Here is a 19,401-nt window from a genome sequence, read left to right as displayed (position 1 = left end):
TTTTCTTCATAGCAATTTATGTATTTATTGTCTACATAAGGATCTAGGTGCCAGAAGAGAAGGGATCTTACTTAGTCATGTTCACGCCTATATCCTCACTGCCTCTAAGAGCCTAGACATACAGTAGGTACTTGATAAGTACTTGCTCATTGAATGAATAAATGACAGATATTACTGGAATTCAAATGGAAATGTTTTAAATTGTGATGAATAATAAAAGAAAAAATAAACTGAGAACATTCAATTCACATCTTCAACCACAAATATGAGTAAAATAATAGTCTGCTGTACACATCCCAACTAGCAAGGCACAAGTGCCATCCTCATGTAATGAATTATCTCATTGCACTGTTCCTGGCTCTCAACACGGAAGATGGGCAGGAGAGCAGAGGGGTCAAAGGCAGGAATTCAAGGACCAGATGGCCCTGCCATCTCCCAGCCAATTATTTAACCTCTCTGTTGCTCATTTGTAATGTGGGGATAATAATAGCATCTACCCCCTGCTGTGACAATAAAGTGAGATACTACATATCAGATGCTTAAAACAGTACCTAGCACATGAGAGCACTTAAAATGTTAACTAAGTATTATTATCCCAAGTTCTGTATTCCAGTCCCAGAAAGCAAAAGCAAAAACAAAACAAAACAAAATCTTAAAAGTTACACTATTGCGGTGGAACTAATGCCCTTGCAGTGGTTTGACACTTCTTCCTGATCAACCTTTACCAGGAAGGATTAAACCTAAGTGTGAAATTCAATCATGATGAGTCAGCAAGGCTAAGACAAGTTCTTTTTTTTAAAAACAAGGGAAGGTTTATAAACCTTTTTTGTATATCATAAAATTAGCTTTTAATCTAAATGGAGAATAGTGGGAAGTTTCATTTCCTTTAATTATGCTTTGCAATATAATTCCATATTTAGAATCGTTTGAAGTCTAGTCTTTTTTTGAATGAAAATATTTTCCTATTTCTGTTCATAAACTGAAGGAGAATAAAACCAGTGCAAAATCCGAGGCTTGGAAATAAAAGAACTACATTTACTAATATGTCCCCAACCAAACAAGAGAGGACTTTTTTTAAATCTAAGTATAAAATTAAACCCCAGATTCAGTATGATTTTGAGCACATGATGTCCGATGCTCCTGCAGGGCAGAAATGAGAGGCAAACACCTGACTGTAGTTGGACCAAGCAGCAGCAGTCATGACTGATGGAAGAAAAACAGCTGAAGCAAAGATGGAAGATGGGGCCCCAGACTAAGCAAACTAACATGGAAAGGGGAACAGTTGGACAAGATCGGTCTAGAAGATGACTCAGGCCTCCAGCTCACAGAGTTGGCGGTGCAGCTGCCCGAACCATGTGCTCCATCCCTGGCTCCCCCAGTCCAGGCAGGGTAACAAATGCTGAGCTGCAGATACAACTGAGTCCCCTTGGTCTATCTCTCACCTCCCACTTCCATTCCTGTTCAACAAGTCTACTCACAGATCCCTTCCCAGTGTCCCCCTGACACACCCATCCTGTCCTCCTGTCTGCCATTTCCTGTACTCCTCAGTACGTTGGGTCCCTTGTCCTCTAGCTGTATCTCACCACACCCCCTTAGAGGTTACACCTCCTTTTCTAGGATGCCTTCCCTGACCACCATAACCACAGCAGCCTCTCCCTTCCCCACCTCCCAGCTCTGAACTCCTAAACAGACACATCCAGCTGAGGTCTGAGACCTGTCTCACAGTGCACTCCACTTCTGGCCCCCAAGCAGCTCTCCCTAATGATGTCAAGCCTTCTCTTAATGCTATTGCGGCCTATCCCAGCTCAACATCCAACTCAAGTGACTCCTGAGCCCTCACTACGAGTCACTCATTCTATGCCTCAGTTTCCTCATCTGTAAATAGAGACAGTTGGGTTGTCATGAGGATGAAATGATATAGTTTGTTCAAGTGCTAAAGCAGTGCTTCGTACCTAGTAAACAGTATGCATGTATTAGCTGGCATCTCTGCCTCCTGAAACATTTAACACTATCAGGAGCTCATTCTACTGACTGTTTCACTGTACTACTATTTAAAAATACTACGTAGATTACTGGTTGCTGGGTACTGTTCTTGGCAGCAGGGGTAGAGCACACAGAGGGGGCCTTAAAGAGGATTCCAAAGCAGAAGACAGACTGTAACAAATAGTGACAGACAAGGGTCAAGACCTGTGGGTTCCATTGCCCTGATATCTCCATGCTCCAAGCTCCTTTCCATCTCACGTAGCAGAAAAGCATTGCTTTTCTAGATATTCCAACTGACCTGCTTCCCTCCAGTCAGCCTCCACATGTGAGGCTGCACTCAGGTCTCTGTTCTATACTTTGCTGAGGTCTCTACACAGAGTGACCAGAGGAAAAAAATCAGGACCAGAGGGGTCCGGGTGTCCCATCCTATGAAGAAGCAGGGGACTGTTTAACTAGAAGACAGACCTAAAGGCCACACCTTAGCTCTCAAACAGTCAATGGACTATCACATGGAAGAAAGAAAATTCCTTCTACCCTAGATCTGAGGCAGATCTGAGGAAGGGTTTTCTAGTTAGCAATCAACTCTTCCGTTGCTGAAACTGCCTCTTCTCAGTTCTTTCTGGGTTACTGGTCACTGGAATTCCCAAGCAGTTGTTGATGTTTAAATGCTAGTAGACATGTCCAAGGCTTGGCACAGGAGAAAAAGTGTCTTTGGAATGGAAAAGATGATAGTTGAAATCCCAGGTCAACTACTCCCTAGCTTAACACTTTGTAGACTAAATTCTTAACCTTTCTTAATAGTTTGTTCATCTGACAAAAAAAGATGGATAATGAGACTCATCTTGCTGGGCTGTTATAAATCTTGAAAAGCATATTTATTAACAACCTGGTATAGTGCAACAGTCAGTAGAATGAGCTCTGATACTGTTAAATGTTGCAGGACGCAGAGATATCGGCTAATACACGCATATTGTTTATAGGTACGAAGCACTGCTTTGGCACTTGAACAAACTATATCATTTCATCCTCATGACAACCCAACTGTCTCTATTTACAGATGAGGAAACCGAGGCATAGAAAAGTTAAGCAACTTTCCCAAGGTCCGGCTCCAGAGTCTTTTCTCACAACCACTGGAGAGAAAGAGGAAAGCTAGCAGTTGAGGTTGGCAGACCTCAAATTTTCGGCCCTTTCACCTCCTGGCTGTGGGAATTAGGCAAGTTATTTTACTTCTCTGCCATATTTACTTCAAGCCCATTTTCCCAGCTATAAAATGGAAATAATAACACCTTTCTTCAGGCAGTTTAGAGGTGGATTTAATGAAACAGCCTGTTTAACTGTCCCAAACGCAGTTTCCCTCCCTGAATTGGGAAAGAGATTGAACTGGATATATTCTACAATCCTTTTCAATGTATATGGGTGGAGCTGGTGTCCTGGGAATTCACAACACACCAGGCCAAGTTATAAGTTCAGATTTTTAAGGCCAGTTTCAAAATATCTGGAAGCTGCCCCCAAGGATCTGGTAACCCCACCCCTACTCCCCTCCACCATAACTTAATTTTTTCTCTATATCCAAGCTGGAGATGGAGAGACTGTTGCAAAATAAGGGTTTGAGAATCTCTTTCAAAGTTTGGGTGTCCATCTAGGCACCTGAAACAAATAATTATATGTGGGTTTAAAAAACACCCTTTCCTCGCAGCTGGGGGAAGGGATGGTGTGTAGAATGGCTGGCTGCGTGAGGGCTGAGAAAGACAAATGCTGACTTGTAAGTTGAAAGTGTCCTTGGAAGCAAACCCCAAACTTCCTTGCCTTGCAGCTCCCCACTGGCCAGCGGCTTGCCTGTGGAATAAATCAACAGAGGAGGTGAGGAAAAAAACAGCAGCGGAGTACATCCTGCAGCCCTATCTGTCCTTGTCTGAGGGGGCACCTCCCGCCAGCCAGCTCCTGCCCTCATTGGAATGTACTTCAAAGAGAAACAAATGACAAGAAACTCTTCTGAGGGTGCACTGCTTGATCTAAGTGTGTGTGGCCAGAGAGTGTACAAAAATGGAAGACAGGACTGTTTTAATTATAAAGGGTGGAATGAATAGAAACAAATGAAAAATAAAATAAAGACAGTATTTTGAAATCCTAACTTTAAAATAGTTATTCTGGTGCAGAGAAGTTGCTCTCTCTGCCAAAATCCCGAGGGACTTTCGAGAGGCAGAATGCTGAATTATTTATCTTCTTTATTAAAAAAGAAAAAAAACCCACCCAAGGTAAATCTCTTTCTAACTCTGTGCTAAGGGATTCTAGACATTCACTGTTACATTTCCTGGTGCCTCCCCTTTGAAATACTTCATCACACATGCTCAGCTGCCAGACTGTCACCTAGGAAAGGACAGTTCCAAGTCTGACACTCTGGGGAAGACATTTGTTGAGTTCATAATTATATCACAGTTTGTTGTATCTTAATGCAAGATGTATGTAAAAATCTGTAACTTAGAATAAATCTGTCCCTTAGAATAAATAACATTAAGGAAAACATTGTAGTTTAGATATTCCTCTCTCTTCACTTAAAAAAATATCTGAAGGGATTCCAAAATAGAATATTTCTTCATATCTTAGTGATCTTATTAGGACGAGACATAAACTGCTTTTCCTTCATGCAAACTTGGTGAAGCTCCATTATTAAAATGAGTTCAATTTATAACATTTTTTCAAAGGGTCCTTGTAAAAAGACTTGAACTGATCTACTTCCTCAAAAAACATGGGAACACTGGGATATTTCAGAAAATGGAACTTGAAGGCAAATAAAAACATGGCCAGAAGCTAGAATGGAAGGGCTATGAAGGTAGGGACCAAGTCTGTCTGCCCACTGCTGTACACTGAGTTCTCAGAGCACTTGTTGAACAAATTAATGAACTTGAATAGCAAGGCTGTCCTAGAAGGATTTATGTATTGGTTGAACAACATGACCTCTGCTGTCCCCGTCAACCATGAAACCTAAAATTCTATGAAATGCTTTCCTAAAAGTCAAATTACAGTCCCAGGTACTGAAGGAAAGACTCAATAGCCACCATTTATGCTTCATGATCTGCTATGGTATGACACTTTTTAAACTCTCTAAATAGCTACTCTTCACATGACAAAAAATAGCTCTCAAAACCTTCCCCCAGACCAGGGCTGCTCACAGCCAGGCGTGTCCCTCCCCAGGGCCCTCAGTCAGGAATGGCTGAGAGAAGACGGCCAGCTGGCTAGCCGGCCAGCGGACCTGGTAGTGGCTGTCAAGTCGGAACAGAACTCTGTAAGACCAGCCAAAAGAATTCCAACGCCTCCCACCCAAACCCTCTGTCCCGGTCCCTGTTGCTGTGCAACGAGAGGCCAGGCTTAGTCAGCATTTTTGTTTGACAAGCTGTGTTCTGCCCACCCTGCCCCAATTAACGCAAGGATGGGGGTGAAAACAGTGTTGGATTTGCCTGGGAATAATAACGGTTTCTCAACAACGCAGCCCCTGAGAAGGGGCAGGAGGGAGCTAAGGCTTCTCCACTTAAGAGTCTCCCAGGCCCTAGGGGCTGACAGCAAATCCTTAAGGTTAAAACCTTCAAGCAGAAGGCCCCCCAGCTTCATATTTAAATGATAATACACATTAAAAGAAAAAAATCTGCTTAGACAAAGCCATGAGCCTGTGGATGTCAAGGAATTGTTCTTTTAGATGTATAATTAGGGCCTGAGAAGACTATTTCTCAATTTCTTACCAGTTATTACCAAAATTTTCCATTTCACTGGATAAAATTGCAAATATGCCCTTTATGATACTGAGCAAATACTGTGTTGATTTCTAAGCTTACTGAAACAGTAGAATATTCTATAGCATTGTGGGGACATGTGGCTTCTGGTATTTTAAAATTTATGTTGTAGAAAGTATTCTAGGCAGCTTAGAATAAATAGATGCATCCTAAGCCCAGGCACAACTTCCATGGCTGATACAGAATAAATAAATGACTTCCCAATATATTAACAAGAAAAAAATAACAAAACAGTAGTATGACATGCTACCACTTGTTCTAAAAAACAAAGCACACAGACAGATACACAGAGACTGGAAAGAAAACCCCATCTCCACAGATACTGTATGAGTATAAGTGTTATGTTCTTCTGCATTTTTTAGTATTTTAAACATTTTTTATAATAAATTTTGTCTTTACGTGATAACTTTATCACTTTAATTTATATACAGTAAAATTCACTCTTTATGGTGTACATTTCTGAGTTTTGACAAGTAACATACAGTTGTGAAACAGCCACCCCAGGTAAGAGGCAGAACTGTGCCATCACGCGCCAAAATCCCCTACTGCTGCCCCTTCATAAGTGGCCCTTTCCCACCTCCATGCCAAGCAACCACTTATCTGTTCTCTGTCCCTATAGTGGTGCCTATTCCAGAATGTCATATAAATGGAATCATACAATATGTAGCTTTTTTGGGTCTGGCTTCTCCCACTAGCAAAATGCTTTACCTCAGTCAGAAAAAAAAACCTAGTTGATCATTTTTTTAAAAACTAAAAACTTCATTTTTCTACCTAAAAAATTCTCAAACTGAATTCAAATTTCTGTTTAAAAGATATGAAGATACCAGAAGTACACCTTCAACTGAAAGTACTTCCTTTCCTACAGTTGCTATTTCTCTGATGCACCCAAAGTGTCCCATGGCCTTTTGGGAAATTTAGCAAAAATAAAATTCTTATTCTCACTGGAGGATGTCTTTCACAAAAATTCACAATGTCTTTGACAGATGCCTGTTGCTCCAACAGCCAATGCTAAATTGCAGCAACTGTTTTTAATGAAACCCCTACTTCAGAAGATTCCTAATTGGGGGAGATGCCAAACCTCACTGGCTGTTTGGTCTGTAGCTGTTCAACACCTTGTTGGCCCGAGGGGCCACTGTAAAGTAATAAAGAAGCATCTTATGCTAATTATCATAGAACTCTGAGCTCTGGTGCATCTGGTCTTCACTACAGTAATGAAGGTCAAAGACAGCAGCCACTGGGACCCATGACATAGGTAGGGAATGGTTTGAATTTACCCTCTGGCCCCAAGTTGAGATTGGATTTAATCATTTTGTCTCCTTGGCTAAAATATAAGTTATATGAGAACAGCCATGTCCCATTTATTCTTTTATTATTTCTACTACATAAATGTTGGTTAAAAATTGAATAAGGAGATAAAGGAAGGAATGAAAAAGAAAACTTCCCATCCTGAAATAACGGAGGTTCACATTAGACCTTAAATCAATCTTTCCTCAAATCCAGTTTTTTAATATTGTGATGGGATTTCCATAACAATGGGTTGACAGATGAGCCCGTGGCATCATGCGGTGTATGCCAGATAGGGCAACAAGAACTAAGGAATTGTTTTCTCCTAGAGTAACATCATCAGACTATATGGTTAGAGGAGTAATGGTGTGGGAGAAGGAAAAGGAAGGAGAAATGAAACTGAATATTTATACAGCATGTAATTATAAGGTGCTTTCACATTTATCATAAATTTAAGAACGATATGAATTTAGAGTAGTGATGATTTCCCAAGAATTAGGGAATAAATTCACCTACTTAATTTTACCAATCCTTCTTCCTACTACAGAAACAGAGTGGAGGAAAGGGTCTTTCTCCTGGAAATTCTTCCGTGATAGAGCTGCAGACAGATCAAGGCATTCCTGCAAGGCAAGGTCTCTGAGAAGACAGGCTGTACAACGAGGGCCCTCCTGCAAGCAAGAGGAGAGCCTCGGTAACTACAAACTGCCCGGAGAGCAAAGGATGTCCAGGCAGCATGGCTACCGAGGACATGGGAGTGGGACAGAGTGAGCAAAGGAAATTCACAGGTAATCTTAGGCCTCCTCAGGACCACCATTTCCTCCAAGTGCATATGTTTCCACCAAATGCTGGAAGGCAGCTAGGCAGGTAATCCAAATAACACTTTTACTGCCAGTCCATTTCTCTGCCTCTGGCCTGGCCTAAGTGCAAATAGTAAGGCAGAAAATCGCCAAAAAAAAAGAAGTAAAAAAGCCCACCAAGATGACAGACGTGGCCACATCTGAACATCCGGGCACCTCGGCAAATGCTGCTGACGACTATTACAGAGCATCCCAACACGGAGCGCATGGCCTTAAATACTATCTTTGACACTAAGGAGCAGATTCCTTTTGGATGGGGAAAAAAATCTTCCACTATTAAAAAGTCTCTTTAGGCTTTTTTTCCTGTATACCATAATACAAATAAAAAGACATCAGAACGATTCATTCCATCTCAATCCCTTCTAACTAGACACACACACACACACACACACACAGTCAAAGCTGAACTATCTGAGCAAATCTGGACCACACTTCTCCCCCCGTCCCGCCGAATGGAAGTGCACACTGTGATGCAGCAAAACGCTCCAAGTTCCACAGTCTCTAGGGATCAGCATTTAATGAACTTGGTTGGCATTTCTGTAATATGAACCATCAATACTACATTCTGGTTCAAAGGCACATACAGTTGGAATAAAGGAAACAATTTGGGGCACTTTTCCCCACCCCTTTTCAGAAATACTTTCTGTGGGAAAGAAGGAGGTGGGGCAAGAGAAAGCAGTGGAAACTGAGAAACAAGACATTCTTGCAGAACGGTCTGAGCTTCGTATAAGAAAAAAAAACTCACTAAAACACATTTAAGTATAAAACTAAGAGAAAAACTTATAAATGCTTTATAATATTACTTAATTTACTCTATAAAATAAAAATGTATTGCAAATGGAATTGTCATCCAAAGAGAGAAAACAATAATACAATTATTTCCTACTAAGAAACCTGATCCTGTATATCTAAAAACAGGATAAACAACTGCTACCCTCAAATAACCATGAAAGTTTAGACATAAGTCCTCAGGGTAAAAGGCACAGCTGTACTTATAAACTTGTATTTCTCAAACTTAGAGGATAGTTCAACTGAACAATTAAGCACAATTCGGATTCATTTCCCTCATTTTCAAAGGCTATTCTGAGCAATCATTTAAATTCACATTTTTGAAATGTCACACAGTATGGATACTTTACACCCTAGAATGTATTTGATGAGAAATACCTTATTCATTTGTGGAAGTTAATGTGTATTTTTGAAAGTATCAGATGTGAGTAAAAGAAAAAGCAGTGTTTACCTGACACTCCCCCAGTCCCCGGGAAGCTCACTGTCTGCAACAGTAAAACTATTTTCTCCAACTAGTGAAAGGAATCTACCTGTGTATCGTGCTTCATATGAGTCATAAAACAAAGTCTGAAGAATTAGAACAATAAACTGAAGTTTTCTTCCCCAAAATGTAGTGAGCAAAATACATGAAACCTAAAAATATGGGCTACATTATACATTACTTCAGCAACACAGAAGAAAGAATTCTGCTCTGCACAGACGGAGCCCCTGAAGCAGGGAGAGAACTGGGGGCTCCTTGAGGGGCTCTCTTTCATTTATTTTTTGAAGTGCTGCACTGAACCCGGCCCAGAGAGCACACACAGCAATTTTCTACTGCTGGAATGAATAAAGGAATGGAATTTGGTGCAAAGGTGTCTGACCAACGCCCCCGCCCCCCGCTTTGGGGCCATTTTGTGGACCATTCTACCAGAGTCGTATGCAAACCACTCTCCTTTGTCATTCTCCTATCTTCCCTGACTCTTTCCCATGCTTCCTGGTGGGCCAAAGATGGCTGCAGAATCTCTCATATCAGCCACAGAACATGCCCTCTTGATCTGCTTTAATCTGTGTGCGCGCGCCGGTGGGGAGGGCGTGGGGGGGTTCAATGCTTTGATGTCTTTGACCACAAGAAAACAGTAGAAGTGACTCTGTGATGGTTTCCAGAGCCGAGCCCTAAGACACTGGCGGCTTCTAGTCGCTGTCTCAAGCTGCTACTACAGTACGTCCCACCACTGAGGCTGCTGTGCTGGAGAACCATTACTAGTTTTAGTCCCAACTAAACCCCATTTTCCAGCCATACTCACCTCATTGCAATGCTACACACCAGCTGAGCCCTAAGTTCCTGACCCACAAAACTGTGTGATACCATAAAATGGCTATTGTTCTAGGCCACTCAGTTGGTAATTTGTCACGCAGCAATAGGTAGTTGGACCATATTCTCTCCCTCCTTCTAAAGACAAGCAAGGGAAGCAGAGGCAGCGCTGGTCCTGGGACTCACGGGGCTTGCGGGCAGAGGCTGGGGAAGGGACAGCGTTCACTGCGCAGGCGCCGGGCTCGGAGCCCCGCGGCTTCCAGGAAGGGCCTGGCCCGGGGCGGGCGGCTGCTTCCAGGCCCCCGTGTGCGGACGGCGGCCTACCTGCCTCATGAGCTCCTCCTGCCGCACGCGGATCCTTTCCCTCTCCATCTGGATCCTCTGGAGCCGCAGTTTCTGCTGGTGCTGCTGTTGGGTGGTCAGCGCGCTGGGCGCGGCCATCAGCCCGGCCGCAGGGCTCTGGGCAGGGTGGCTCTGCGGGCTCAGGGTGCCGGGCGCCATTGGCTGCGCGTGCTGGCGGCTCATCACTGCGGGGAAGAACATGCAGGACACGGTGACCAGAGCCCACACCACCTCCTCGTTAAGACAGGGGGGCGCTTTGCGGGGCAGAGTATGGATTCCCAAGATTCCTTCCAAGTACTCTGCTGTTAATTATTACTGTTTAAGTAATTTTTACCTTAATGCAATTCATGAAGGCCCCACTCCTGACTCATCTAGTCTCGGCTTTTGTGCTCTGTTAAAAATCTTATATCACACCTCCCGTGTCTAGAGTACATTTTAAGCCTTCCTTAGGGCACACGGGTCAAAAGTAAATTCCACCATGGTTATCACAACATATGAGCTAATTTCACCAGGACACCAGTGGGGATGTGTGTGCACCTTTCTGAAAAACTGAATGTTTATGGCAGAGCTAAGGCAGGCATGAGATTATAGATACACGGTGGATGTGCAGTAACACCCAAGATGGACAGGTGAACTGACAACCAACATGTGAAATGCAGCACAGATCAGGGACCTATGCACAAGCAGGTCCCCATCAACACTTTGTTAAAAAATAGTGCCCCAAAGAAGCATGAGATAAGCTCAGGAACAGATAAATACCTGATGGAGAAAAAAATGTTTTGGTTATTCCAAACAGACAAGTTAGTGAGAAAGAAGTTGGACTAAAATTCTAATTGTACTTCTGATCGGATGAAGACACTAGAAGTGTTTTAAACTTTTTAAAGGATGTTCTATTTAGATGCACTAACATTTAAAATTTGGCATGTAGTACTTGGCTTTAGAAAAGAATTTTAAAATTCTTTAATTCTATAATTGTCACTCCCAGAAAACATGCATTTTAAGAAGTGTTAGTTTTCCTCAAAACAGTTTACCAGTTCAGACTTGCTTAACTTCTGCCTGGGCAATATCCTGTATTAAAGAAAATGATGATTTTCTGTCTATTTGCTCCTAGGTCAATTTGCCCCTAGGTCAGGATCAAAAATAACCACATATAATTTTATATGCACACTTCATTTCTGAGGAAAATCTCAATATTTGCTACATTTGGTATTAATTATCTTTAAAAAATAAAATTATTGGCATATTTAAAGTCTAAAAGTTAAAGATTTTAGATGTTCTCTTTGCCATCGGCATCATGTGGAAACATGTTTTATAACTAAATTTTCTTAAATGAATTTTAAAGTAACCTAACCAACTCAGTATTAGGTTTATGTGTAGGGTGGACACACACACACACACACACACACACACACACACACACACACACACACTCACACACACACACACACACACACACACACACACACACACACACACACACACACACACTCACACAAAGGCAGAAGAACTGGTTTCCTTAAGGAACAATTAATTCCATGACTGGAACTTCCTCTGGTAGGGGAAAACACTCTTTATAAAATTTATCTATAACTCACTCAAATCTTCGCTGCAGTCCCACTATGTGCCAGGCATGGGGCTTACCGCAGGGTAAGTGGCATCACAGTGCCCTCACAGGCACAAACAGGCTGTTAGAAGCAATGTATGAAGAAATGAGGTGGGTGTTTATGTGTGACTGTGGAACGCTAGAATGTTAGGCTTTGTGGATTTTTAAGAAATTACCTGGTCCATCCCTTTATTTTATTTCAGACTTGAGACTGAAACCTAGAGGTGAAGGGATGTGCTCTGCTTAGGAGCAGGGCCAAAGCTGGAGCATCGCATCTACCTGCTCTTTCCGTCGTCCTTGGCTGCCCTGCGCCCCATCTGGGACTGAAGAACTGGAAGAGTTGCAGAAACTGGGAGCAATCCTCTAAACACAGTTTGCCTTCAATTGCAAGGAAGTACCACTTCAACAGCAGGCCATCAAAACAGGGCTCGGGGTCCAGAGGTTGCTCGGGTCACAGACAGGAAGGGCTCAAGGAAGGTTTGGAAGATGGGCAGTTCTGCTCAATAAGGAGCTACCAAAGGAGATGGTGAGAATACTTGGGGTATCTGCCTAGACAGTGTAAGTTAAGCCCACACAAAGAACTCGCACCTCCTGGCACCATTGTGGCACCCAGAGAACCTCAGTGAATGATGTGATGGACAAATGAAACCAGTTTGAGAACAGAAGAAAAGCACAGTCATGCCTGGTGCCAACGTAACTAAAATGAGTATTTCATCTCTATAGCTTGTGAGCATAATTACCACTTCTATTTGGAGGCCTGGGTAGGAAGTCAGAGATTATGCACACACTGTGTCACAGGGAAAAAGTTCTTCAAATACAGATTCAAGTAAGACAGAACCCAGACATCCAGAAGAGTTTAATTCATAAGATTTCCTCCAGGCCAAGAGAAAGAAGTCATTTTTAAACATTCTGAAAAGGCTTGCTCCTCTTTGTCTGATGTAATTACCAAAGACAAAGAAGATGCCGAACAGTGTCTATAACAGAAATGTGTGCATTGAATATTTCCAATGTCAGAAATCCCCAGACTAGGAAAACGAGACTGCAAAAGGTTAGTTTTGTTGGCAGTTCAGAGGTTATTAACTCTATGTTAATTTTTATAACTCAAATACTTTAAAAAATGTTATAAACTGACTCAGGTCTTACTGACCTGACAAATTGGAGCAGAACTATCTTCAGTGACCTGGGAAGACTGCCCTGTCAGTATACAGCATACTGTACTGGGTTTGCTCAAAATGGACTCTGTGACTCAACTCCACACTGCAACCAGACCGGCTTGGCAGATTTTATTCATGTCTACATCCTAATCTGAGGGAGTTTAAAACTTGGAGAAGAGCTCTTCCAGAACCACACCCTTAATAGTCTTCAAAACACCAGCCCTTACAGAGACATCCACAGGGGGTTTGGGTGGAGATGTTACTTTCTCACACTTACTCGGATTTGACCGTTCAACTAAACATCTCCAGTTATTAACTGTAGGAACTGGAAAGAAGCGGAACTTCGACAATGGCTTTGTTTTCAAAGTAAAGCATACCCAGCAACAGAGAAGTTTGTATGAGAGGATTCACGGCTATTTAGCAAAAGACAAAAAATGATGTCCACATGAAAGTATGATCCACCCATCCATTCAGAGGAATTGATTCTGTGTAACTGTCAAAGAATGGGTGAGCTCTGGAGATATGGATATGGAGAATCTGTAAGAAACATTGTTCAGAGCAGGGGGAAAAAAAAACCCAAGGGACAGAACTGTATGTCTGAGCATGCTATTTGTGGTTAGAAAAGTGGAGGGGGGTGAGGCATGTAATACCTACACAGCACATGTCTCTAGGAGGATGGATATAAAAGAGACTGTAACAGGCAGAGAAAGACAAGTACCAAATGATTTCACTCATTTGTGGAGTGTAGCAACAAAGCAAAAACTGAAGGAACAAAACAGCAGCAGACTCACAGACTCCAAGAAGGGGCTAACGGTTACCAAAGGGAAAGGAGATGGGGAGGGCAGGCAGGAAGGGAGGGAGAAGGGGATTAAGGGGTATTATGATTAGCACACATAATGTAGGGGGAGACACAGGGAAGGCAGTATAGCACAGAGAAGACAAGTAGTGACTCTATAGCTTCTTACTACGCTGATGGGCAGTGAGTTTAATGGGGTATGTGGGGGGGACTTGATAATATGGGTGAATGTAGTAACCACATTGTTGCTCATATGAAACCTTCATGAGAATGTATATCAATGATACCTTAATAAAAAGAGAGAGAGAGAGAGAGAGAGAGAGAGAGAGAGAGAGACTGTAACACGGGAGCCTCTGCAGAGGAAACCGGGTACCGGGAATGGGAGGGGATCTTCCTTTTCCTCTTCTGTACAGTTTGAAGTTTCCCTATGTGCATTTATTACTGATATAAAACATAAAAATATAAATGGAAATAAACATAAAGCAAAAACATGGTCATGTGTGCATCAAACTCACTATTTCCTTGGTGAAGAAAAAGGAAATAACCCCAAAATAGCAACAAATAAGGTTTTAAATATAATCAACATCATCAGAGCTGAGAGCTCCGCTAGTGTTCGGCCACTTCTCTTTGTGTAGATGAGGAAACCAGTATTCAAAAGAAAACAAATTTGGTCAAGGTCCTAATATGGTCAGAGGCCTAGAAGCCAGGTATCCTGACTAAGTCCAGGTGCCTGGGATTTCACCTGCCCTGTTACTTGGCCTGTTATTTCTTCAACAGTTACTGAACCTTCTCTGTGATTGGAGCTCATGAACTTTCCTGATGGTTGTTGGGGTTCTTTAAAACCACTGTTTTTGTTTTCTCTGAGCCACTCAGAGAAGATGGGGGCAGAGGAGCCCCGAGATGGAGATAAGCAGAGGAGAGGTCCTTGGGAGAGCATGGGAAGGCAAAACAGCTAAATTTACAACGAACAAAATACTCTCTGGGATAATATTCCAGAGCATTTCAGGGAGAGAACAATAGTTGAGTTAAAAAAAAAAAAGAGAGTATCCCAAATGTATATCTGAGGCCAAGCCAGTTAGGGGCAGACTGCCATTACATGCCTCAAAGAGGCTAAAGACGCATCCATTCCAGACTTTTGCCAGTCCCCACAGAAAGGAGTAACCCTAACAGAAGACTTCTCCACTGAAGCAGGAATGCATCAAAACTACAGCAGAGACCTCTTTAATTTTTTCCCTTTTAAGAGAGTCAGAATTTAAATTTAAATCCACATTATCTTTTTTTATTGTTTTCATCTCCTTTTCCTGTTTTTTTCTGTTTCTTTCTGTTTTTTTCTGTTTTTTTCTGTTTCTAAGTGTGAGAAAGTTAATTGCCTTTCTTGTCTGTGTGTTTTTTGGAAATTAACATAACCACACTCTGCAGATATGTGACTAGAAACATTTCACTACTGCTATTTGATATAAAAGAAAAATTCTGCAGCGTGAGATAGGAACACTCTTTCATCCAGTGACTACGTCCTTGGTGAAGGAAGTGGTCAACACAGGAATGGGGTGTGTCAGGGTGACTATCCATGACCCTCTGGTTAACGCTTCCCAAAACAATGCACACTGATGCATGCCTGACCTGTCCCAGTGCACATACTTGGTCACTTCTACAAAGCCCAAGAGTGGGCTTAAGGACAGGAAGGTTCTGGACTTGGTTCTAAGCCTGCACATCACTTGCCGTATAAGAAGCAACAGGAAAAAGGCAAAGGCTTCCCTCCTCAATTTCTTGCCTTTTGCAGCACAAGGCGAGAGACAGTAATAGCTCACAGAGAAAGCTCCTTGGCAGCTTCCCCCGCCAGGAGCTGCAGACGAGGAGGGAGGCCAGTGAATCAGAGGCTGCCCAGCCTGCCTGCTGGAACGTCTGACAGATGTCTTTTTGGCCTTGGAGAAGTTCAGTGGCTTGCTCTTCTGTGTCCAGGGATTGCTTCCCTCAGTTTTAAAATAACACACACACACACACACACACACACACACACACACACGTGAAACAGCTTTAGTTACACACACACACAGCCAAGTGAAGAAAACAAACCTGTAAGGCTAGGCTAAACTACAAAACTCATCGCAGGCCCACATGGGCTTGGCTCTAAGTAGACCATGGAAAGAACAGTCCGTGTGCCAATGGCTGGAGGCCACACCTGAGCCCTAGAAAGACACAGACTCTACTTCACTCCCTTCAAGTCCTTCTCTCCCATTCACAGGAGTCTGGGGAAGGCCAGGACGAACACCTACAGCTAGTTACATGTCTCTCGTCTCACTCTCAGCCTCCTTTCTCCTCTTGACAACTTCTCAGGCAAGGTATCGCCACACCTGGCACTCTAGTTGCACTTTTAAAAATATGTGCTTTTTTTCAACATGTCAGAGGCACCATTTCATTTGGATGAGGCCTCCCCACGCACTCCCGAGACTTTTTCCACTCCCAGTGCCCACCCCCCAATCATGCCTCTGCTCTATCAGTGGAGGAAGTTGCACATGTTGTTGACTATGGTTCACTAGTTTAATAAAAATATAATATCCATGAGTTTACACTCATATAAACATATGATTGAGTAAATAAATACATGGGAGGAGAAGAGATAAATCTGTGCAGAAAAATTCCAAATAATTTCATGTAGACACACTGCCCTCAAGGAAGGGGCGTAAAACTCCTATTCCACAAGTGTGGAGCGTGCATGCTGACCCCCTTCCACAGAGTACAGTATTGAATGTGTGAGGACACAGTCATTTTACAAGGGAGAATTCTTGTCTATCAGCCAGGTGATCAAGGTCAGTATCAGTAGCGATAGCATGACTGATAGGATGTGTTGAAAATCGCACTTTACCTCTGTGGTCATCCTCCCAAAACCCACTGTCCCAGTCTAATAACTGAAAAACATCAGGGAAATTTCAACAGAGGAGAACCCTACAAAATTTCTAAGCAGCACCCCTCAAAACTACCAAGGTCATCAAAAACAAGAAAAGTCTGCCACAGCCAAAACAGCTTAAGGAGACATGACAGGGAAAGGTAATGTGGTTTCTGTAGAGCACCCTGGAACTGAAAATTCAGTTGGAAATCTGAATCACGTACATATATTTTAGTTAATAATAATACATCCATATTGTTCATTAATTACAAAAAAAGTAGCATATTATTATAAGATATAGGAATGTGGGTGAGGGTATATATGGGAACTCTACCTCAGTTTTCCTATAAATCTAAAACTGTTCGGAAAACCCTGTGTGTGTGTGTGTGTGTGTCTGTGTTGTGTAGTAATCACATCTTCAATAAATACCAGGAATGATGCTAGCCACTGCCTCTTCAATATTTACAATTATTTAGTTTTCATAGGGTATATAAAAATGGATAAATACACACAAAAAAACATGGTCTTTAGTGTGTTCCATGGAGGTAAAGAGATATTAATCTAAAATTTAAAAAAATAATAATAACTGCTTCCAGAGGTGTTACATGGTCAAAAAAGATTGGGAACTGTTGGGCTAAACAATGCTAAGAGACCTTAGTTTATTGCAGGATTTCTCAAACCCTTTAATATACTAACAGACACTCGACTTTCCAAGAGGGAGATATAAAGTACAGCACTCCTCAAACTTATTCCCGGGTAGGAATACTGGGAGATGCTGATCCACTGCAACTTAGCAGATGTGTTGGCAGTACTGAATGATGAACTGAACTGAAAATGAATTAATATTTATTAAGCTCCTACTATGTGCTAGGCTCATTAATGTCAACTCAGCAGCTATATAGAACATGAGAAGGGGACACAAGAGCCAGAGAAGGGAACACAGCAGTCTGTGGATGTTGAACAAGCGGTTTCACATGCCTGGCCTTACCGGGTGCAGTTCAAGATACAAGGTAACAAGATTCAGGAAAAACAAAGCAAAGGGAAACAGGGAAAGCAAGGGTTGCAGAAGACAGCCAGAAGAGCTGCTGAAATTTTCCCTAAGCAAGTGTTGATTGAACTGGGAAATTTCAAAGATTAACTTGTGTATCAGCTTTTGCAGATGGTGAGCAGAGCCTTGCTAAATGAACTTTAGTTCCATATATTCAAAATAACCTATCTCTTATTTAGTTTTGTTTTGTTCTTTACTTGCTTCTATGATAAAACAACACTAAGTGTTCCAAAGAATCCTAACATCATCCCTTGAAAATGGAAAGAGCTTCAAAGAGGCTGACTTGTTTGTAAAACTGTTTGCAGTTTCCTCAGAATAAGTGAATATGCAGTATTCAAATACACACCTTCATTTGGCATCTAGGCAACTTCTACTCCCAGATGGAACAGATGTTTAATTTATTTTGATGTTTGGGCTAATAAGTTTGTGTAAATTGCATCAAAAACATGTTCTAGAAACCAAATGCCCCATGAAAGGGGAGAACAAGAGCTCCTGAATTGTGGACTGTTGGAACTGAAAGCTTATGAGTCACTTCATTCCCTGTCCCCATCCTCCAAGTGCTGAAACTGAGGCCTGTCACAGAGGGCGACTGATTGTCCGGGTTTGCCAGGGACTAAGGGGTTTCCTAGAACACAGGACTTTCAGGGCTAAATCTGGGAGAGTCCCAGGCAAGTTACCCTTGGCCTGTGACGGTCCAAGGCCCCAGAGCTAATTCATGGCAGTAGAACCAAGTTCCCTGTTTCCACCATAATGTGCTCCCTTACAAAGTGAGCCAGTGCCAGCATGGATAACCGCTGGATACTCAGGACCACAGGCAGGCTGTCCAGATGAGCTCTCAGTGTGTCTGTCTTCCACGGATTCCTAATAGATTGTTGTTCTTTTGATAATCAGAGATGGAATATTATTCTTCCACTTACTCTATAACTTAAGGAAATCAAACTCTATGTATGACACTGCATCACTCATAAACATGTACTTGTGAAAGTCAGGAGATTTTTCCTGCTGGACTCCTGGTTGAGCTATACATACTGAAGAGATCTTTTAAAAAACACTGAACTATTTATTTTCTTCCTGTGATTTGAACCAGCACTCGTCCTCCTGAGGGCTGGATCTGGGCTCTTTACAAATAAGACGTGGAAAGGAGCCAAGTCTTCCCCTGCCCCTCAGAACCATCCCCAACAATGCAGATTTTCCTTATAAAGAGAGAACAAAAATAATTTAGTGCATTTCAAATGTGACTTGCTGATGCATAGTAAGAACTAAATATGTTCTCTCTGAACTAAGTTTCAGGGTTTATGGGTTAGAAATTGGGGATAAAATATCAGTTATACTTGTTAGATGATCACCACACATTTTTTTAAAGCAAAATAATAAAGAAGAAAAATCAGAACTGGAAATCCCTTCTCCCCAAATACACAGACACCACTTTTTTTGTCTTAGGGATGCATTTTAACTCCCATAATATATAAGTTAATATTTAATGAGTGTTAGATTTTTGTGGCTGCTTTCTCTTTACTTCCAGGGCATGACTCCCTGCTCAGCACCCACTTCATTCCACTCCATTTCATCACCAGTGCTTCCAAGT

At 42.1% G+C, this 19,401-nt stretch overlaps 1 protein-coding gene across 1 annotated transcript in view; it reads right to left on the bottom strand.

Annotated features, from left to right (window-relative positions):
- WWTR1 (WW domain containing transcription regulator 1) overlaps window positions 1–19,401 on the bottom strand; it is a 119,114-nt gene that overhangs the window by 11,876 nt on the left and 87,837 nt on the right. The window contains exon 4 of the mRNA XM_037008260.2: window positions 10,314–10,516. Within this exon, the coding sequence (XP_036864155.1) occupies window positions 10,314–10,516 (203 nt within the window). The remainder of the gene's footprint in view (window positions 1–10,313; window positions 10,517–19,401) is intronic.

This window comes from Manis javanica, chromosome 3, assembly GCF_040802235.1.
Source record: "Manis javanica isolate MJ-LG chromosome 3, MJ_LKY, whole genome shotgun sequence".
Lineage (NCBI taxonomy): Eukaryota > Metazoa > Chordata > Mammalia > Pholidota > Manidae > Manis > Manis javanica.
This window is presented reverse-complemented; position numbering and strand designations above follow the sequence as displayed.